General features: G+C 47.1%; 1 protein-coding gene across 6 annotated transcripts in view; it reads left to right on the top strand.

The window, feature by feature from the left end:
* Nucleotides 1-10,708: 10,708 nt before the first annotated feature.
* LOC147097527 (NACHT, LRR and PYD domains-containing protein 3-like) overlaps nt 10,709-23,011 on the top strand; it is an 816,941-nt gene continuing 804,638 nt past the window's right edge. For 4 of the 6 annotated variants that reach the window (XM_085971447.1, XM_085971445.1, XM_085971448.1 and 1 more), the window contains exons 1-2: nt 10,709-10,794; nt 21,670-21,765. In XM_085971447.1, the coding sequence (XP_085827573.1) occupies nt 21,702-21,765 (64 nt within the window). In that variant the 5' untranslated portion in view covers nt 10,709-10,794; nt 21,670-21,701. Of the gene's footprint in view, nt 10,795-21,669; nt 21,766-23,011 lie in introns of those variants that run through there. The other 2 variants (XM_085971446.1, XM_085971449.1) reach the window with 2 other exon arrangements.

The raw sequence follows: 23,011 nt of genomic DNA, 5'->3' as shown, positions 1-23,011 counted from the left end.
TGGAACTATTTGCACGCGACTAGGACCGCTGATGTATACCATGGACATTGGAGAAAGCATAATAAGGCGCCATGCTGACCAGATCATAGAATCATCCGAAAAGGGACAACCTACACCACAACTCTATACGCCTAATGATGAAGCAGAGATACCCATAGTATCTACCTCCGATCCGGTGATACGGGAACCAGATGAACCCGACACTGGCATTCAAGCCAAATCGACCTTGCCAAAAGAACCTACTACACCACCGAAAACTACTACACCACCGAGGCGTTATCCGGACCGAGTCAGGAAGCCTCCAGAGAGACTGACTTATAATTGATTAACTGCAGCAAATGTGTAGATTATTGTTCTTGTAAACATGTTAATTAATGATTACTTAAAATGTTATGTACTAATTATCTAAAAGGGGAGGAATTGTAGTGTATGTACCTTTAAGAGCCCCTGTGTACTGTAATACCGGTAGTGACCACTCGGGTATATAAGTCTGTATAGCGTCTTGTATCTTTTAGTTCACCTCCAGACTTTGTTCAGTAAACACCTGTTAAACCAACTCCTGCATTCCGTGTCTCCATTAACACACGGATACAACAGGTTCCTGCCTCTACCACCCTTTCAGGCAGTGAGTTCCAGATTCCAACCACCCTCTGGGTGAAAAAGTTCCTCCTCAAATCCCCTCTAAACCTCCTGCCCCTTACCTTGAATCTATGCCCCCTTGTTATTGACTCCTCTACTAAGGGAAAAAGTTCCTTTCTATCTACCCTATCTATGCCCCTCATAATTTTGTACACCTCAATCAGGTCCTCCCTCAGCCTTCTCTGCTCCAAGGAAAACAACCCCAGCCTGTCCAGTCTTTCTTCATAGCTGAAGCGCTCCAGCCCAAGTAACATCCTGGTGAATCTCCTCTGCACCCTCTCCAAAGCAATCACATCCTTCCTATAGTGTGGCGACCAGAACTGCACACAGTATTCCAGCTGTGGCCTAACCAGCGTTTTGTACAGCTCCATCATAACCTCCCTGCTCTTATATTCTATGCCTCGGCTAATGAAGGCAAGTACCCCATATGCCTTTTTAACCACCTTATCCACCTGTTCTGCTGCCTTCAGGGATCTATGTACATGCACACCAAGGTCCCTCTGATCCTTTGTCTTTCCTAGGGTCTTACCATTCATTGTGTATTCCCTTGCCTTGTTAGTCCCTCCAAAATGCATCACCTCACACTTTTCAGGGTTAAATTCCATTTGCCACTGTTCCGCCCACCTGACCAACCCATTTATATCGTCCTGCATACTGAGGCTACCATCCTCGCTATTTACCACCCCACCAATTTTCGTGTCCTCTGCGAACTTACTGATCATACCTTTTACATTCACATCCAAATCATTAATGTAGACCACAAACATCAAGGGACCCAGCACCGATCCCTGCGGTACTCCACTGGACACAGGCTTTCAGTCACAAAAACAACCTTCGACCATCACCCTCTGCCTTCTGCCACTAAGCCAGTTTTGGATCCAATGTGCCAAGGCACCCTGGATCCCATGGGCTCTTACCTTCTTGACAAGTCTCCTATGTGGGACTTTATCGAAAGCCTTACTGAACTCCATGTATCCCACATCCACTGCACGACCCTCATCCACACACCTAGTCACCCCCTCGAAAAATTCAATCAAATTAGTCAGACATGATCTTAACATAGTAACATAGAGATAGGAACAGGAGTAGGCCATTCGGCCCTTCGAGCCTGCTCCGCCATTCAATGAGATCATGGCTGATCCTCGTCTGAGATCATAGCTGATCTTACCAGTTCAGTACCCCGTCCCCGCCTTTTCTCCGTAACCCTTAATCCCCTTAGCCTTCAGAAATATATCCAATTCTCTCTTGAAAATATTTATTGAATTAGCCTTCACAGCCCTCTGTGGCAGGGAATTCCACAGGCTCACCACTCTTTGAGTGAAGAAATTCTTCCTCATCTCTGTTTTAAATGATTTGCCCGCTATTTTTAGACTGTGGCCCCTGGTTCTGTGCTCCCTGGCCATTGGAAACATTCTCTCTGAATTCAGCCTGTCCAGGCCTGCCATAATTTTATATGTTTCGATGAGATCCCCTCTCAATCTTCTAAACTCCAGTGAGTACAAGCCCAAACTATTTAATCTCTCTTCGTAGGTCATTCCCGCCATTCCAGGTATCAGCCTGGTGAATCGCCGTTGCACTCTTTCCATGGCAAGAACATCCTTCCGCAGATGGGGCGACCAAAACTGTACACAATACTCCAGATGCGGTCTCACCAGCACCTTGTACAGCTGTAGTAAGGTATCCCTATTCCTATACTCGAACCCCCTTGATATGAAGGCCAACATACCATTTGCCTTCTTAATCGCCTGTTGCACCTGCATGCTCTCCTTCAGTGACTGGTGCACAAGAACACCCAGGTCCCTCTGCACTTCCCCATCTCCCAATCTATTGCCATTTAGATAATAATCTACCCTCCTGTTTTTACCCCCAAAGTGGATAACCTCGCATTTATCCACATTATAGTGCATCTGCCACGTATCCGCCCATTCCCCCAACCTGTCCAAATCGCACTGTAGCCTCCTGACATCCTCATCAGAGCCCACCCCTCCTCCTAGTTTAGTGTCGTCAGCGAATTTGGAAATATTGCATCCAATTCCCTGATCCAGATCATTTATATATATTGTGAACAGCTGGGGTCCCAGGACAGATCCTTGCGGCACCCCGCTGGTCACTGCCTGCCACTCTGAAAACGAGCCGTTTATTCCAACTCTCTGTTTTCTATCCGCCAGCCAGTTCTCTATCCACGTTAATACTTTGCCCCCAATCCCATGAGCCTTAATTTTGCATGACAATCTTTTGTGTGGAACCTTATCGAAGGCTTTCTGGAAGTCAAGGTACACCACATCCACTGGCTCTCCCCCATCTATTTTACCAGTTACTTCCTCAAAAAATTCCAGCAGATTAGTCAAACACGATTTACCCTTTGTAAATCCATGTTGACTCTGTCCGATCCTTTCCCCATTTGTCAAGTGCTCCGCTATTTTATCCTTAATAATGGACTCTAGCATTTTGCCCACAACCGATGTAAGGCTTACTGGTCTATAATTCCCTGCTTTCTCTCTACCCCCCTTTTTAAATATTGGGGTAACATTAGCTACCCTCCAATCCACGGGTACTGTTCCCGAGTCAATGGAGTTCCGGAAGATGATCCTTAGAGCATCTGCTATCTCCAGGGCCACCTCCTTAAGTACCCTAGGATGTAGTTTATCAGGCCCCGGGGATTTGTCGGCCTTCAGTCCCCTCAACTTACCCAACACCATATCCCTAGAGATACTAATTTCTGTCAGCTCCTCCCTCTCATTAGTCCCTATGTTTGCCGATATTCCTGGGAGGTTATTTGTGTCCTCCTTCTTGACAAAGCCATGCTTACTATCCCTGATTAATCCTTGCCTCTCCAAGTGGAGACTAATTCTGTCCCTCAGAATTTTTTCCAATAATTTCCCTATCACTGGCCTGTAATTCCCTGGTTTATCCCTACTACCCTTCTTGAATAATGGTACTACGTTAGCTGTTCTCCAGTCCTCTGGCACATCCCCTGTGGCCAGAGAGGTTCTGAAAATTTGTGTCAGAGCCCCTGCAATCTCCTCCTTTGCCTCACACAGCAGCCTGGGATACATGTCGTCCGGGCCTGGGGATTTATCCACTTTTAAGCCTGCTAAAACCGCTAGTACCTCCTCCCTCTCGATGCTAATATGTTCAATTATATCACAGTCCCCCTGCCTGATTTCTATGTCTACATCGTCCTTCTCCATAGTGAACACAGATGCAAAAAATTCATTTAAAACCCCACCTACATCTTCTGGCTCCACACACAGATTGCCACTTTGGTCCCTAATGGGCCCTACTCTTTCCCTAGTTATCCTCTTGCCCTTAATATACTTATAAAACACCTTAGGATTTCCCTTTATTTTGCTCGCCAGCGTTATTTCATGGCCCCTCCTCGCTCTCCTAATTTCTTTTTTAAGTATCCCCCTGCACTTTTTATACTCCTCTAGGGCTTCCTCTGTCTTTAGTCCCTTGTATCTGCCAAAAGCCCCCCTTTTTTTCCTAATCCATTCTCATATATCCCTTGACATCCAAGGTTCCCTGGGCTTGTTGGTCCAACCCTTGACCTTTACGGGAACATGTTGCCATTGTACTCTCTCAATTCCCTTTCTGAAAGACTCCCATTGCTCCGATGTGAATTTTCCTACAAGTAGCTGATCCCAGTTCACTTTGGCCAGATCCTGCCTTATCATATTAAAATCGGCCTTCCCCCAATTTAGAACCTTTATTTCCGGTCCATTTCTGTCCTTTCCCATGACTACCTTAAATCTCACCGAATTATGGTCACTGTCGCCAAAGTGCTCACCTACTAACGCCTCTACCACTTACCCGGCCACATTCCCTAGAATTAGGTCCAGTACCGCCCCCTCTCTTGTAGGACTTTCTACATGCTGGCTCAAAAAGCTCTCCTGGGTGCACTTTAAGAATTCTGCACCCTCTAAGCCTTTCACACTCTGACTATCCCAGTTAATATTGGGGAAGTTGAAATCCCCCACTATTATTACCCTATTATTTGCACACTTCTCTGAGATTTGCCTACATATCTGTTCCTCTCTCTCCCCCTGACTGTTTGGGGGCCTATAGTACACTCCCAGCAAAGTGCTTGCCCCCTTTTTGTTTTTAAGTTCTACCCATATGGCCTCATTAGAGGACCCTGCTAATATATCATCCCTCCTTACAGCAGTAATTGACTCCTTAATTAATATTGCAACACCCCCTCCTCTTTTACCACCCCCCCCCTCTGTCTCGCCTGAAGATTCTATACCCCGGAATATTGAGCTGCCAGTCTTGCCCCTCCCTCAACCATGTCTCCGTGATAGCAACAATATCACACTCCCATGTGTTCATCAACAACTTCAGTTCATCCACCTTATTCGCAAAACTCCTTGCATTAAAATAAATGCCATCCAGCCTTGCCCTACTCCCTTGTGCCGTTACATATTTGCTCTGCCTTCCAAGCTGACTTGTTTTTTCCTCTATACTTGGCTGTACATCACCCCCTATTATAGCTCCACTCTGTATCCCATCCCCCTGCCAAGGTAGTTTAAACCCCCCCCCCCCAACAGTGCTAGCAAACCTCCCCACAAGGATATTTGTCCCGTTCTGGTTCAGGAGCAACCCTTCCGACTTGTACAAGTCCCACCTTCCCCAGAAGCAGACCCAGTGATCCAGGAAACTAAAGCCCTCCCTCCTGCACCAACTCTTTAGCCACGCATTCATCTGCTCTATCCTCCTATTCCTATACTCACTAGCACGTGGCACTGGGAGTAATCCAGAGGTTACAACCTTTGAGGTCCTGCTCTTTAATCTGCTACCTAGCTCCCTAAATTCTTGCTGCAGGACCTCATCCCTCTTCCTACCCATGTCGTTGGTCCCAATGTGAACCACGACCTCTGACTGTTCACCCTCCCCCTTCAGAATGCCCTGCAGCCGTTCAGTGACATCCTTGACCCTGGCACCAGGGAGCCAACAAACCATCCTGGAGTCACGTCTACGGCCACAGAAACACCTATCTGTTCCCCTTACGATAGAATCCCCTACCACTATTGCTCTCCCACTCTTTTTCCTCCCTTCCTGAGCAGCAGAAGCACCCCTGGTGCCAGGAAGTTGGCTGCTGCTGCCTTCCCCTGGTAAGTCATCCCCCTCAACAGTATCCAAATCGGTATACCTGTTTGAGAGGGGGATGGCCACAGGGGTCCCCTGCACTACCTGCCTGCTTCTACTGCTCCGCCTGATGGTCACCCATTTCCCTTCTGCCTGTGCAGCCCTTACCTGCGGTGTGACCAACTCACTAAACATGCTATCCACGACCCTCTCAGCATTGCGAATGCTCCAAAACTCATCCATCCGCAGCTCCAGCACCTCAATGCGGTCTGCTAGTAGCTGCAGCTGGATAGATTTCCGGCACACATGGTCGTCAGGGACACCGGCAGAGTCCCTGAATTGATACATAGCACAGGTGGAGCATAACACAGGGCTGGGCTGTCATGACATGACTTACCCTTTAATTAATTTAAATTAATTCAATACCACCAATTAAAGATATACTCTAGGGTGCTTGTATGGCAGAAGTCCCCGCTACACCAGAGAGACCCGAGAAAATATAAGCCACAGAATTGAAGTTACCTTACAGCTAAATGATATATTTAAGGGCTCTGGTTTACAAACAAACTATAAACCACTGAGTTTAATTTTAAAAAGAGAGAAATACTTGCCACCCAATCACTTACCTGCTTTCTGGTGATGTCACACTGTAAGAAAGCCCGCGAAAGTGAGGTTTTATACTCACCCGGGCCTCGGCTCACTGGTCCCTCCGCTCCCGACTCCACACCTTAGAAACTATAAACCACAGAGTTTAAGTTTAAAAAGAGAGAAATACTCACCAACCAATCTCTTACCTGCTTTCTGGTGACGTCACACTTTGATTATTTTTTACCTCTCTCCTTCCCTCTGAGTTCTGAGTTCGGAGACTGGTACGCCTTACCTGGTCTCTGGAGCCTTTTATAGCCCCGTTGCCGCCGCTGAATTCCCGCCAACATTCTTGACCTTAGTGTGTTTCCGGTTATCCAGCATAAAGGCCACGGAGCGCTGATCGGTTATGAGCGTGAAATGGCGACGAGCGAGAAAATGACTCCATTTATGTACTGCTTCGATGATAGCCGTAGCCTCCTTCTCGACAGGAGGATAATGGCGCTCGCTACCCTGCAAAGTTCTGGACAGAAATGCAACAGGTCGACCACCTTGATTCAAGGTAGCCGAGGTCGCCACATCCGATGCATCGCACTCGACCACGAAAGGGAGATTTTCATCGCTGGAACGAAGCGTGGCTTTTTCCAGTTGTTGCTTGAGGAGGTCGAAAGCTGAAATAGCCGTTGCCTCCAACGGAAATGACTTCATGTGAAGCAGGGGCTGGATCTTGTCGGAAAAGTGGGGTATCCACTTCACATAATAGGTGAACATGCCGAGTGCCCGATGACGAGAGCCAAGATTCGTAGGGGGAGGGAGCTCCTGAAGCAGATAAAGTCACTCTGGATCCGGTTTGATGACACCATTGCCCACCCAGTAGCCAAGGATGTTGACTGATGGAACTGATTTCACAGATTTGGACTCATTTAAGGTTAAGTTGCGAGGACGGAGAACGTCAAGAAATTTCTGGAGGTTGGCATCGTGCTCCTTCTGGTCATGACCTGATATTATCCAGATATGGAAAAGTGTCCGTTATGTTCTCCTGTTTGACTAGGCTATCCATTGCCTATTGAAAGACGGCCACCCCATTGGTGACCCCAAACGGAAGGCGACAAAACTGGTAAAGCCGACCATTGGCCTCAAATGCCATATACTTCTTGTCAGAGTCCTTTAACGGTACTTGATGATATGCGCTCTTTAAGTCAAAAGTTGAAAATACCCTTTAGTTGGCAAGGTGACCATGTCATCAATGCGTGGTAGTGGGTAGGCATCCAGGTCAGTACACTGGTTAATAGTTTGTGAGTAATCGATGCAAAGACATTTCTTGTGTTGCTTCAGAGGATTTTTAACAACGACGACTTGAGCCCGCCAGGAAGATGAAATGGCTCAATGATACCGTCAGCTAGAAGGCGAGAGATCTATGCCTTGATAAAAGATCGATCATCTTGGCTGAAACGTCGTGATTTAGTGACTATGGGCTTACATCGGGGGGAAAGATTGGCAAACAAGGAGGGCTTGTTGAGTGAAGACACCGAAAGCGCACAAAACGGTACTTTGGAAATAGTAAGCTCCGGCTTTGATCCTCCAACTCGAAAGTGAGTCTTTTGTGTTGCTTCTGGAAATCCTGTCCCAGGAGCACATCACTGCATAGGTTTTTGAGCACCCCAAGCCAGGTGGAGAATAAGTGCAGCCATTGAAAATAAGGTTGCCAAGACAAAAGCCGGAAGAGTTGGTGGTCAGTGTCATCAGAGCCATTGCAATTTCTCTATCCGAGGGGTAAATACGCAGTTTTAACTTACTGACAGCCTGCTCACTGATGAAGCTGTCAGAGCTACATGAGTCGATTAGTGCACTCAAAATGTGTCCATTTACCAAAACCTTTGTGGCTTTGGGGAAAAACAGCTGTGATGGGAGGAGGGGCAGTTTTATACTTGACAGCTGTAAAATTAGTAGTGGCTCTTGGGGAAGGAGCAGGTGTGATAAATGGCAGTTGGAAAGGTTACCTGTAAACATCTGACATGATTCTCTGACTATATAAGCTGTGTCTTTATGCATTTCTCCACTTCACCTGAAGAAGGAGCAGCGCTCCGAAAGCTTGTGATTTCAAATAAAGCTGTTGGACTATAACCTGGTGTTGTGTGACTTCTTACATTTGTCCACCCCAGTCCAACTCCGGCATCTCCACACCATGGCTACTATCTTTTTAATGTGACATTGACAGCATCGTCTTCTTTAATGACGACAGATGCAAAGTATTTGTTTAATACCTCAGCCTTCACAAGATGATCTCCTTTTGGCCCCTAATCAACCTCACCCTTCCTTTAACTACCCCTTTACTATTTGTACATTTATTAAAGACTTTTGAGCTCCTTTTTATGATACCCGCTAATCTATTCTCATACACCCTCTTTGCCCCTCTTGGTTCCTTTCTCAGTTCGCCGCTGTACTTTCCGTATTCAGCTTGGTTCTCCATCTTCTGTTTCATTTTAATCCATATCTTTTGTCACCCAGGGAGCTCTAGCTTTGGATTCCCTTCCTTTCCCCCTTGTGGGAATGTGTCTGATCTGTACCCAAACTATTCCCTCGTTGAAGCCTCCCATTGCTCATTTATGCTTTCACCTGCCAGTCTTTGATTCCAATCCAACTGGACCAGATCCCTTTTCAACTCTCTGAAGTTTGCCCTCCTCCAGTTGAATATTTTCCCATTTGATTTTTCCTTTTCCTTTATGATCACTGTTCCCCAAATGCTCTCCCACTGAAACATACTCCGTTTACCCCACTTCTTCCCCAGAACTAGATCCAGCACTGCTTCCTTCATCGTTGGGCTGGAAACAAACTGGTCAAGAAAGTTCTCTTGTACACATTTCAGGAATTCCTCCCTCTCTTTGCCCTTTACACTGTTACTATCTCAGTCTATTAGGACAATTGAAGTCCCCCATTATCACTACACTGTGGTTTTGCATCTTTCTCTAAATTGTCTGAGAATTTGCTCCTCTATCTCCTTCCCACTATTTGGTGGCCTATAGTTTACACCCAGCAGTGTAATAGCTCCTCTATTGTTGCTTAAAACTAATCAAGTAGATTCTGTCTCTGAACCCTCAAGTACATCCTCCATCTCTAGTGCTGTGATCAGTACTGCCACCCTTTCCTTTTTTTCTCCCCATCTCTCCTGAATATGGTGCAGCCAGGATATTAAGTGCCCGTTACTCCCCTTATATGAGCCATGTCTCCATTATTGCCACTATGTCATAATCCCATGTGACTACTTGTGTCTGCAGCTCACCAACCTTAAATACCACAATCCAGGCATTTACCCACATGCACTACAACCCTATTTTAGTCTGCCTCGCATTTCCCCTTTCTGAGAACATAAGAACATAAGAATTAAGAGCAGGAGTCGGCCACACGGCCCCTCGAGCCTGCTCCACCATTCAGTAAGATCATGGCTGATCTTCGACCTCAACTCCACTTTCCCGTCCGATCTCCATATCCCTTGATTCTCCATGAGTCCAAAAATCTATCGATCTCAGCCTTGAATATGCTCAATGACTGAGCCTCCACAGCCCTTTGGGGCAGAGAATTACAAAGATTCACCACCCTCTGAGTGAAGAAATTCCTCCTCACTCAGACTTAAATGGCCGACCACTTATCCTGAGACTGTGACCCCTAGTTCTAGACTCCCGAGCCAGGCGAAACAGCCTCTCAGCATCTACCCTGAATCCCCTTCAGAATCTTATATGTTTCAATGAGATCACCTCTCATTCTTCTAAACTCCAGAGAGTATCGGCCCATTCTACACAATCTCTCATCATAGGACAGCCCTCTCATCCCAGGAATCAATCCAGTGAACCTTCGCTGCACCGCCTCCAAGGCAAGTATATCCTTCCTTAGATAAGGAGACCAAAATTGTGCACAGAACTCCACGTGTGGTCTCACCAAAGCCCTGTACAATTGTAGTAAGACGTACTTACTCTTATACTCCAACCCCCTTGCAATAAAGGCAAACATGCCATTTGCCTTCCTTACTGCTTGCTGTACCTGCATGCTAACTCTGTGTTTCTTGTACTAGACTCACTCCTAATTCTGAACTAGTCTTTACTCTACTTTCTCTCCCAATCCTCTGTGCACCTTATATCTCCTCTCAAGTGTTTCATCCTGTTGTCCCACCCTCCGTCAAATTAATTTAACTCATCCCCCACAGTACCAGTTAACCTCCCCACGAAGACATTGGTCCCGGAACTGTTAAGGTGCAACCCTTCCATCTCGGGGCCCACACTGCCCCCTGGTGTCAGGGCTCCGGTCTGCAGCCACGTGACCCCGCGGTGCCTGTTTGTCATCACCCTTGCTGAGCCAATTGGAAGCGGCGGACTGGATGACGTGCGCTAATATATGCAGAGATGGCGCCTCACTCACAATGCGCATGCGCTGGCCGCTCGCTCGCTGAGGGCGGAACTTGGATATGAACCGGAGACGCTGCCGGTGAGGGTGAGTGTCCGGGGGAGGAGGGAGCCGCACTGACCCGACCCGGGGCCGGGGGAGCCGCGCTGACCCGACCCGGGGCCGGGGGAGCCGCGCTGACCCGACCCGGGCCCGGGGCGGTGCCCATTCACCGGGAGCCGGGCCCAGACTCAGTATCAAAGTTACAGCACAGAAGGAGGCCATTTCGGCCCATCGTGTCCTCGCCGGCCAACAAAGAGCTATCCAGCCTAATCCCACTTCCCAGCTCTTGGTCCGTAGCCCTGCAGGTTACAGCATCCCAAGGGCACATCCAAGTACTTTTTAAATGTGGTTAGGGTTCCTGCCTCTACCACCCTTTCACACAGTGAGTTCCAGACCCCCACAACCCTCTGGGTGAAGAAATTTCCCCTCAAATCGCCTCTAAACCTTCCACCAATTACTTTAAATCTGTGTCCCCTGGTTTTTGACCCTTCTGCTAAGGGAAATAGGTCCTTTCTATCCACTTTATCTAGGCCCCTCATAATTTTATACACCTCAATAAAGTCTCCCCTCAGTCTCCTCTGTTCCAAGGAAAACAGACCCAGTCTTTCCTCATAGCTAAGATTCTCTACTCCCAGCAACATCCTTGTAAATCTCCTCTGTACCCTCTCTAGCGCAATCACATCTTTCCTGTAATGTGGTGACCAGAACTGCACGCAGTACTCTAGCTGAGGCCTAACTAGTGTTTTATACAGTTGAAGCATAACCCCCCTGCTCTTGTATTCTATGCCACGGCTAATAAAGGCCAGCATTCCGTATGCCTTCTTAACCACCTTATCTACCTGGCCTGCTACCTTCAGGGATCTGTGGACATGCACTCCAAGGTCCCTTTGTTCCTCTACACTACTCAGTGTCCTACCATTTAATGTGTATCCCCTTTCATTGTTAGCCTTCCCCAAATGCATTACCTCACACTTCTCCGGATTGAATTCCATTTGCCACTGTTCTGCCCACCTGACCTGTCCATTGATACCATTCTGCAGTCTGCAGCTTCCTTCCTCACTATCAACGAAGCAGCCAATTTTTGTATCATCTGCAAACTTATAATCATGCCCCCTACATTGAAGTCTAAAACATTGATATATATATCACAAAAAGCAAGGGACCCAGTACTGAGCCCCACTGGAAACAGCTTTCCAGTCACAAAATCACCCATCGACCGTAAGGAAAAGGAGCAGGAGTCGGCCATTCGGCCCCTCGAGCCTGTTCCACCATTCAATGAGATCATGGCTGATCCGGTTTTGGCCTCAGCTCCACTTTCCTGCCTGTTCCCCATAACCCTTGATTACCCTTTGCTTCCTGCCACAGCCAATTTTGGATCCAACTTGCCACTTTGCCTTGGATCCCAGGGCTTTTACTTTTCTAACCAGTCTGCCATGTGGGACCTTGTCAAAAGCCTTGCTAAAATCCATGTAGACTACATTAAATGTGCTGCCCTCATCAACCCTCCTTGTGACCTCATACAGTCCAGTTAGTCAGACACAACCTTCTCTTCACAAATCTGTGCTGACTGTCCCTGATTAATCCGTGTCTTTCTATATGAAGATTTATCCTGTCCCTCAGAATTTTTTCCAATAATTTTCCAAACACCGAGGTTAGGCTGACCGGCCTGTAATTACTCGGTCTATCCCTTTTTAAACAAAGGTACAATGTTGGCAGTCCTCTGGCACCACACCTGTAGCCAGAGAGGATTGGAAAATGATGGTCAGAGCCTCTATTTCCTCTCTTACTTCTCTTAACGGCCTGGGATACATTTCATCCGGGCCTGGCGATTTATCTACTTTCAAAGATGCTAAATCCCTTAATACTTCCTCTCTCACTATGTTTATTTCACACTCCTCCTCCTTAACTACAATGCCTGCATCGTCCCTTCCTTTTGTGAAGACAGACACAAAGTATTCATTAAGAACCATACCCACGTCTTCCGCCTCCACACACAGGTTACATTTACGGTCTCTAATAGGCTCTACTCTTTCTTTAGTTATCCGCTTGCTCTTTATGTATTGATAAAACATCTTTTGATTTTACTTGCCAGTATTTTTTCATGCCCTCTCTTTGCTTTTTTAATTTCACCCCTGCACTTTCTATACTTCTAGGCGTTCTGCAGTATTGAGCTCTCGGTATTTGACAATAGCTTCCCTTTTTTGCCTTATCATCCTCTGTGCACACCTTGACATCCAGGTGGCTCGAGATTTGGGAGTCCCACCTGTTTACTTTGTGCAACATATTTGCTCTGAACCCTCACTATCTCCTCGAATGCCTCCCACTGCTCTGACACTGATTTACCTTCAAGTAGCTGTTTCCAGTAAACTTTTGCTCAATCACATCTCCGCTTAGTAAAATTGCCCTTTCCCCAATTGAGAACTTTTACTCCTGTTCTGTTTTTTTTTCCTTTTTAAACTGTGTCTGTCTCTCTGCTGAGCTGGTTCTACTAGTTTTTCAGCTTTGTTGGCTTCTGACTAGCAGCTGCTGTCTCTCTGCTGTCAGGTCACTCGTTCTACTGGCTTTTTAGCTTTGCTGGTCGCTGGTTTGTGGTTTTACATTTTCTCCACCGCTTTTGACCTACGGCGACCTCCAACTTACGTCAATTTCATCATCTTTCTGCATCGCTACTGATTCATTCCTACAGCAACAACCTCCATCCTCCAACTCTACCCTTCAAATAGCTTCTGGACTTCACTCGCCTGCTACACCTGTCTCTGAATTTGGACAGCGCTTCGTTGATGCTCCGCACCGGCCCCATCCTGCTTACGCTGGCTTTGTCCCTCCATGGGACCTCTGACTTTGGCCCTGGTCTCCCTGCTATTGTCTCCAACCTATTCCCTGCTACCAAGAAATATATCTCCCATTAATTACTACATAACCAGGCCTATGTAACCTGAGCTTTTCCCTGTCCTTTCGTGTGCTCTCTTTGGCTGTCGCTCCGGACCCGCCCGAACCGTTTCACTTCTATTTCCACTTTTTTCTACCCCACCCACCAATTTTCCTTTTCTGCCTCCCTCTCCTGTTGTCGTGCCTCCTTTCATCTCTCCTCTCGGATACACTGCCCTCCCAAATCCCTACCCCAATCCTTTATTACTCTTCAACCTTCCCACTCTCCTGCCGCCATCCCAGGCTTGACTCCCTCTTCGATAAGCCCACAGCTTCCCCCTCTGCCTCTCTTGGCACCCTCCGAGGGGCCCATCGAGGCACTCGTTGCTGCCTCCTCACCAGCATCAACCCCAACTGCCCCATCCTACTCTCTCCGACCTTCCCGCCCAGCGCACCCGCTGGGGGCTAATCTTGCCAATCTCCTCCCTGTCCAACTCGCCCCTCCCAGCACTGACCCCGTGGACACTGGCAGTGGGTCAGCCAATACCGACTCTCTCCGCATCTCCCTCCAGAATGTCCGTTTACTTGTGAACAAGGCCCTTGCCATCCATGAGCTTATCGTGAATGATTGCATCAATATCATGGCCCTGGCGGAAACTTGTTTGAGGGGTGATGACACCGTGCCCTTAAATGAAGCCTCCCCGCCTGGCTATACCTTCCACCACTTGCCCCGCTCAGACTGTTGTGGTGGCGGTGTGGCTCTCATCACCAAATCACACCTTGGTCTGTCCCCCTCCGGCACTTTCTCTTCTGAGCATCTCACCTTATTCCACCCTTCTCACATCTCATTTCAAATTCTTGTTCTCTACCACCCACCCAAGTACCATAAAAATGTTATCACCAAGATATCTTCACTGCTTTCCTCCCTCGGCCTCTGCAACGAACGACTTCTCATCCTCGGTGATTTCAACCTCCATCTCAATTCATCATGCTCTCCTCTGAGTTCACTAGCCTCCTATCCTCCCTTAATCTCTCCCTCCACATAAACTCCCCAACCCATAATCATGGCCACCCTCTCGACCTTGCCATCTCTCGTGGCCCCGCTACTCCCATCATGTCAGTCGCAGATAAGGCCATCTCTGACCTCTGGCCATGAAATAACACTGGCGAGCAAAATAAAGGAAAATCCTAAGGTGTTTTATTATAAGTATATTAAGGGCAAGAGGATAACTAGGGAAAGAGTAGGGCCCATTAGGGACCAAAGTGGCAAGTTGTGTGTAGAGCCAGAAGATGTAGGTGGGGTTTTAAATGAATTTTTTGCATCTGTGTTCACTATGGAGAAGGACGATGTAGACATAGAAATCGGGCAGGGGGACTGTGATATACTTGAACATATTAGCATCGAGCGGGAGGAGGTACTGGTGGTTTTTAGCAGGCTTAAAAGTGGATAAATCCCCAGGCCCGGACGAGATGTATCCCAGGCTACTATGTGAGGCAAAGGAGGAGATTGCAGGGGCTCTGACACAAATTTTCAGAACCTCTCTGGCCACAGGGGACTGGAGAACAGCTAACGTAGTACCATTATTCAAGAAGGGTAGTAGGGATAAACCAGGGAATTACAGGCCAGTGAGCCTAACATTAGTGGTAGGGAAATTATTGGAAAAAATTCTGAGGGACAGAATTAGTCTCCACTTGGAGAGGCAAGGATTAATCAGGGATAGTCAGCATAGCTTTGTCAAGGGAAGATCATGTCTGACCAATTTGATTGCATTTTTCGAGGGGGTGACTAGGTGTGTGGATGAGGGTAGTGCAGTGGATGTGGTTTACATGGATTTCAGTAAGGCTTTTGATAAAGTCCCACATAGGAGACTGGTCAGGAAGGTAAGAGCCCATGGGATCCAGGGTGCCTTGGCACATTGGATCCAAAACTGGCTTAGTGGCAGAAGGCAGAGGGTGATGGTCGAAGGTTGTTTTTGTGACTGGAAGCCTGTGTCCAGTGGGGTACCGCAGGGATCAGTGCTGGGTCCCTTGCTGTTTGTGGTCTACATTAATGATTTGGATGTGAATGTAAAGGGTATGATCAGTAAGTTCGCAGATGACACGAAAATTGGTGGGGTGGTAAATAGCCAGGAGGGAAGCCTCAGGCTACAGGACGATAGAGATGGGTTGGTCAGATGGGCGGAACAGTGGCAAATGGAATTTAACCCTGAAAAGTGTGAGGTGATGCATTTTGGACGGACTAACAAGGCAAGGGAATACACAAAGAATGGCAAGACCCTAGGTGAGCACGGTGGCATAGTGGTTAGCACTGTTGCCTCACAGCGCCGGGGACCCGGGTTCGAATCCGGCCTCGGGTGACTGTCTGTGTGGAGTTTGCACGTTCTCCCCGTGTTTGTGTGGGTTTCCTCCGGGTGCTCCGGTTTCCTCCCACAGTCCAAAGATGTGCGGGTTAGGTTGATTGGCTATGATAAAAATTGACCCTTAGTGTTAGGGGGATTAAATACGTGGGGTGGGTGGGATATGTGTTGGTGTTGGTGTAGGGGTTACGGGGATCGGGTGGGATATGTGTCGGTGCAGGCTCGATGGGCCGAAATGGCCTCTATCTGCACTGTGGGGTTTCTGTGATTCTGTGAAAGACAGAGGATCAGAGGGACCTTGGTGTGCATGTACATAGATCCCTGAAGGCAGCAGAACAGGTGGATAAGGTGGTTAAAAAGGCATATGGGATACTTGCCTTCATTAGCCGAGGCATAGAATATAAGAACAGCTGTACAAAACGCTGGTAAGGCCACAGCTGGAGTACTGTGTGCAGTTCTGGTCGCCACACTATAGGAAGGATGTGATTGCTTTGGAGAGGGTGCAGAGGAGATTCACCAGGATGTTACCTGGGCTGGAGCGCTTCAGCTATGAAGAAAGACTGGACAGGCTGGGGTTGTTTTCCTTGGAGCAGAGAAGGCTGAGGGGGGACCTGATTGAGGTATACAAAATTATGAGGGGCATAGATAGGGTGGATAGAAAGGAACCTTTTCCCCTTAGTAGAGGGGTCAATAACAAGGGGGCATAGATTCAAGGTAAGGGGCAGGAGGTTTAGAGGGGATTTGAGGAGGAACTTTTTCACCCAGAGGGTGGTTGGAATCTGGAACTCACTGCCTGAAAGGGTGGTAGAGGCAGGAACCCTCACAACATTCAAGAAGCATTTGGATGAGCACTCGAAATGCCATAGCATACAAGGCTACGGACCAAGTGCTGGAAAATGGGATTAGATTAGACAGGGCCTGATGGCCGGCGCGGACGTGATGGGCCGAAGGGCCTCTTTCTGTGCTGTATGACTCTGACACTTCTTCGTATCGCTCTCCACCCACATCCCCCTTCCACCCACCACCCCCAACCCTAACCCTACTTCCTTCTGTGTCTGCCCCAGGGAAATATTCTCTCCCAACTCGCTTACAACTGCACTTACAAGATCTCAACTGTCTGGCCTCTGGCCCTCCATTCACCAGGACATTTCTGCAGCTACCGATCTGCTCAACCACACCCTCGCCAACATTTTTGATGCCCTAGCCCATATTCAAACAATTATTCTCTCTCACTCTGGCTGTTCCCCCTGGTACGGCTCTCATCTTAAGTCCAAGGGACGCAGACTTGTCAGACATCTGGTTTAACCTTTCACTGCCAAATCTGCCTGCACTACTTCAAGCATTATTGGGCCCTGCTCTCGTCTGCCAAAATTGCTCACTATTCCAGAATCATTCTGGAATGCAAAGATACATATCCACGGCATAACTAAGACAGCCTATTTGCACCTCTGTAACACCACCCGTCTTTGCCCCTGCCTCAGCTCATCCGCTGCTGAAACCCTCACCCATTCCTTTGTTACCTCTAGACTTGACTATTCCAACGCACTCCTGGCTGGCCTCCCACGTTCTACCCTATGTAAATTTGAGGTCCTAACTCGCACCAAGTCCTGTTCGCCCATCACCCCTGTGCTCGCTGACCTACATTGGCTCCCGGTTAAGCAACACCTTGATTTCAAAATTCTCATCATTGTTTCAAATCCCTCCATGGCCTCGCCCCTCCCTATCTCTGTAACCTCCTCCAGCCCCACAACCCCCGAGATATCTGTGCTCCTCTAATTCTGCCCTCTTGAGCATCCCTGATTATAATCGCTCCAGCCTTCAGCTGCCTGGACCCTAAGCTCTGGAATTCCCTGCCTAAACCCCTCTGCCTCGCTACCTCCCTTTCCTCCTTTAAGACGCTTCTTAAAACCTGCCTCTTCACCTGCCCTAATTTCTCCTTATGTGGCTGGGTCTCACACATTTTTTGCCTTATAACCCTCCTGTGCAGCACCTTGGGATGCTTTACGTTAAAGGTGCTATATAAATACAAGTTGTTTTCCATAACTACGCTAAATCTAACAGAATTATGATCACTAGCACCAACATGCTCTCCCAGTGATACCACTTCCACCTGCCCAGCTTCATTCCCGAAAACTAAGTCCAGAACCACCCCCTCTCTTGTTGGGCTTGCTACGTACTGGATAAAAAAGCTCTGACTGCATTTTAAGAATTCTACCCTATGCCTTTTACATTGATTCTATCCCAGTTAATATTGGGGTAGTTGAAATCCCCGACTATTACTGCCCTATAGTTTTTGCACTTCTCTGAAATGTGCCTACATATTTGCTCTTCTATCTCCCTCTGACTGTTCGGGGGTCGATCGTACACTCCCAGCAGTGTGATTGCCCCTTTTTTTGTTCTTCAATTCAACCCATACCACCTCACTTGATGATCCCTCCAACATATCATTCCTCCTCACAGCTGTAATAGTTTCTTTAACCAATATTGTGACACCACTCCCTTTTCCCCCCCTCTCTATCTTGTCTGAAAACTCTAACAGGAATGTTGAGCTGCCATTCCTGACCTTTAAGCCATGTTTCAGTAATAGTTATATCATATTTCCACATGTCTATCTCTGCCCTCAGCTCATCTGCCTTATTCACTAGACTCCTTACATTGAAGTATATACCATTATTATTAAGCACTGCCAAACCCCTTTTGTTGTCTATTTTCTAGCCTTTGTTTCCTCTGCCTAGCAAACTCGTTTACTAATTTTCTGCCTTCCATTTCCAGCTTTGCTTCTCTCCCTTCTGAATCTATGCTCAGGTTCCACCCCCCTGCCATGCTAGTTTAAACCCTCCCTAACAGCATTAGCAATCACCCCGGCCCCCAGTGAGGATATCGGTCCCGGCTCTGTTGAGGTGCAACCCGTCCGGCTTGTACAGGTCCCACCTCCCTCAGAACTGGTCCTGGTGTTCCAGGAATCTAAAGCCCTCCCTCCTGCACCATCTCTCCAGCCACTCATTCATCTGCTCTATCCTCCTATTTCTGTACTCACTCACATGTGGCACTGGAAGGAATCTGGAGATTGCTACCATTGAGGTCCTGCTTATTAATCTCTCTCCTAGCTCCCTATAGTCTGCCTGCAGGACCTCATCCCTTTTTCTACCTATGCCATTGGTACCGATATGGACCACGACCTCTGGCTGATCACCCTTCCCTCTTCAGAATGTCCTGCAGCTGCTTAGTGACATCCTTGACCCTGACACCAGGGAGGCAACATACCATCCTGGAGTCACATCTGCAGCCGCAGAAAGTGAGTGAGGGGGACCTGGAGGCTGTGACGTGGAGATTTGTCAGTCCGCTCCCTCACGGATGAGCCGGTGATTCCAGCCGTCACTTGCTGAGAGCAGAGATTGCATTATTCAGGCAGCAATTTCTGTTGCTACTTTTTGCAGGTCCAGTTTGCATCAAAATAACAAAAATCAGCAAGAATCCTTCTGCGGACCGTCCACGTGTTGCTGGACAAAGCTTGGGTTCACAACAAGCTCCACGGTCACTGCCACTTCTCTCTAGGGGTGGGAGAGTGAGTTGTGGGAGATAATGTCCCAGTGCTGATTCAAAACAAATGGTTGATTTATAAATCGATGAAGTACCTCTGTCTGTACGCTGCTGTATTCATGTAGCTCAGTAAATCTTGGCGATTACTTAATATTTTTGATCACAATCCACCCTGCGAGTTTATCAGTGGGCACTATTGCAGTTTCTGTGTAAAATGATAATTAAAGGTTTTAAATGTTCTTCCACTAAACTTTAATCTTGGTATCTGTTTTTATTAACACATTGACATTTCAATCAGTATTTCAAGCTGAAATGTATGGTCTCATTTGTAACTGTTCTCTAGATGTTACTTTCTAAACTCCCAATTAAAATCTTAAAACAAATGCCCCAGTTTTTATGTTTCTTATCTTAAAAGAAAGTTTGGAGAACTGCAAAATCGTATTGCATTGATCAGTAAAGAAGGTTTCTGTAGTTAAACTCAGTGAGAAACTTATTTAACTAAACAGCCATTTATATCATAGAATGGTTACAGTGCAGAAGGAGGCCATTCGACTTCAGCTAGTCCCACTCCCGCCCCCTTTCCCTGTAGCCCTGCAAAATGTTTTCCTTCAGGCACTGATCCAACTCCCTTTTGAAAGCCACGTATCTTCTGGCAACACCCAAAGATTTGTAGTCTTTTTCCTTTTGAATAATTCTATTTTTTTTTGGCTACAAGTTCTAGGCAGCTTGTAGAAACAACGTGGATCTGGAGCCTGAAATGTGTAGTTGCAAAACGTGCAGTTTATTGGGGAAACTGTTTCTCTTTATTTAATCTATCTATCAACCCTTCATGATTTAAAACGCCTCTATCAAATCTCCTCTTAGTCTTCTCTGCTCTAAGGAGAACGGCCCCAGCTTCCCCAGTCTATCCACATAACTGCAATCCCTCATCCCTGGAACCACTCTAGTATCCTCTCAAGTCTTCACATCCTTCCTAAAGTGTGGTGCCCAGGATTGGACACAATACTCCAGCTGGGGCCGAACCAGTGTTTTCGATAGGTTTAGCATAACTTCCTGGCTTTTGTACTCTGTGCCTCTGTTTATAAAGCCCATTTGCTTTATTAACTGCTTTGGGAACCTGTCCTGCTGCCTTCAGAGACTTGTGCACAGACACCCCCAGGTCTCTCTGTTCATGCACTCCTTTTAAAATTGTACCATTTAGCTTGTATTGTCTCTCATTCTTCCCACCCCACCTAAATGTATCACCTCGCACTTTCATCTGCCATGTGTCTGCCCATTCCACCAATCTTTCTATGTCCTCTTCAAGTCTATTTACTCCACTTCCATGTTTTCAAAATTGTGCCTGGTACACCCAAGTTCAAGTCATTAATGTACATCAAAAACAGCAGTGGTCCTAGTACTGAACCCTGGGGAACTCCACTGTATATATCCCTCCAGGTCGAAAAGCAACCATTCACAACCACTCTGCTTTCTATCCCTTTGCCAATTTTGTATCTGTGCTGCTGCTGTCCCTTTTATCACAGGAGCTTCAATTTTGCTAACAAGCCTTAATATGTTGCACTTTATCAAACTCCTTTTTGAAAGTCCATATACACAGCATCAACTGCACTGCCGTCATTCAGCCTGTCTGTTCTTTCATCAAAAAACTCAAATCAAGTTCGTCAACCGCGATTTTCCCTTAAATCCGTGCTGGCTCTCCTTTTTCACCCATGCTTGACCATGAGTGACATGATCAATATATTCAAATAAAAGCACCAAACTGGTCAAATCTCCATGAACATATGGACACTGTCATTGTCCATAGAGACCAGAGCTATATATTATGAATGTGGATGGATATTATACTCATAAAGTACTGTGATTTTAATATCAAAACTCAGCAAATGAAAAATAGCCAATAAAAATAGTAAAATTGTGGTAGTGTGTAAATCTGAATTAAGGACCATTTCATTTGTCAATTCTCGATATTGCCGTGTTGAATATTCTCTATCTCGGGAATAAGGCTGGTTTTGGTGGTGGGTGGGGGGAGGGGAAGCTCGTTCCCACAGCTAACTAATGGGGGAAGGAGGGACCACATAGCTCATTTAACAAGGGAACATTACTCCAACCATTTCCATATTTCTGTCTAACCCTATAACTATTACATCAATTACAGCACATCAGAATCTCGGACTGCCTGTCACCAGTATGGCTGAAGTTCCAAACCCGACAGAAGATCCAAGATCTTCAAGGAAAATGAGAATGGGTGCAGGTAGGTTCTCATTTTTGTTTAAAATTTGAATTCTATCCTGACAGAATTCCGATGTCAAGCAAGAACCCGGCACTCAAACAGGGAGAGGGAACAGCACAGGCACTGCAGAGAGGGGAGTGGGTGACCATCTAGAAAGCACCGCAGTTACAGGTAGTGACCAGAGTCCTGGAACCATCCAGTAGGTACCTGGTGTTGGGAATTGTAATGAGGATAGAGTGATTCAGTGGAGGGTCTTCCCAAGCAGTAGTGTGGCACCAATGAGCACGAAGCTACCCCCAGTGAGGCAGGTGGGGCACAAGAGTAGGTGAGCAACAGTGGTGGGAGATTCGATAGTCGGGAATTGACAGACTCTTCTGCAGCCCTGAGCAGGTCCCTCATAGAAACATAGAAGATAGGAGCAGGAGTAGGCCATTCGGCCCTTCGAGCCTGCTCCGCCATTCAACGAGATCATGGCTGATCATCCAAACCCTAGCACCCGGTCCCTACACCGACAGCCATCCCACCCAAGCCCTAACCCCACATATTTAATCCCCCCTAACACTAAGGGCCAATTTTTTTTTTTTTTATCATGGCCAATCAACCTAACCCGCACATCTTTGGACTGTGGGAGGAAACCGGAGCACCTGGAGGAAACCCACGGGAACACGGGGAGAATGTGCAAACTCCACACAGACAGTCACCCGAGGCCGGATTTGAACCCGGGTCCCTGGCGCTGTGAGGCAACAGTGCTAACCACTATGCCACCGTGCTGCCTGTAATGGTAAGTTGCCTCCCTGGTGTCAGAGTGGGGAACATCCTGGAACGGGTAGATCCATCTCAGCGAAGGAAAGCAGACAATATTCATGGTCGGAACCAATAACACAAGATAGAAAGATAGATATTCGTTTTTGAAATTTTTTTTTAATACGCGTTGACAATTTACTAAAAGAATTAAGATGCCAACTAAAAACCCACAATAGTGTTTACATAATACATAAATACTGGCAAGTCTGCCGTTGCCTGATTTTTCAATTACAATAAGTAATATCTGTTTGAGAGAGACAGACTGATGAACCGGGTAACTGGGGCGAATTGGTCACGTCACTTGTGGGGAAGCTCGCCGAGTCTCCAATTCAAGGTTAAATTAGTGAACATTGAGAGATACAAGGGGTGGTCAGGAAAGTTTGGAACAGATCAGATTCGGTGAAGGCAAGTTGTGGTCGACAAATTTCACAGAATCACACAGTGCAGATAGAGGCCATTTCGG

This window comes from Somniosus microcephalus, chromosome 31 (assembly GCF_052327205.1).
Source record: "Somniosus microcephalus isolate GS21.2 chromosome 31, FLI_Smic_1.0, whole genome shotgun sequence".
Taxonomy (NCBI): domain Eukaryota; kingdom Metazoa; phylum Chordata; class Chondrichthyes; order Squaliformes; family Somniosidae; genus Somniosus; species Somniosus microcephalus.
Note: the sequence above shows the minus strand (reverse complement) of the source record. Positions and strands in the feature narration are given on the sequence as shown.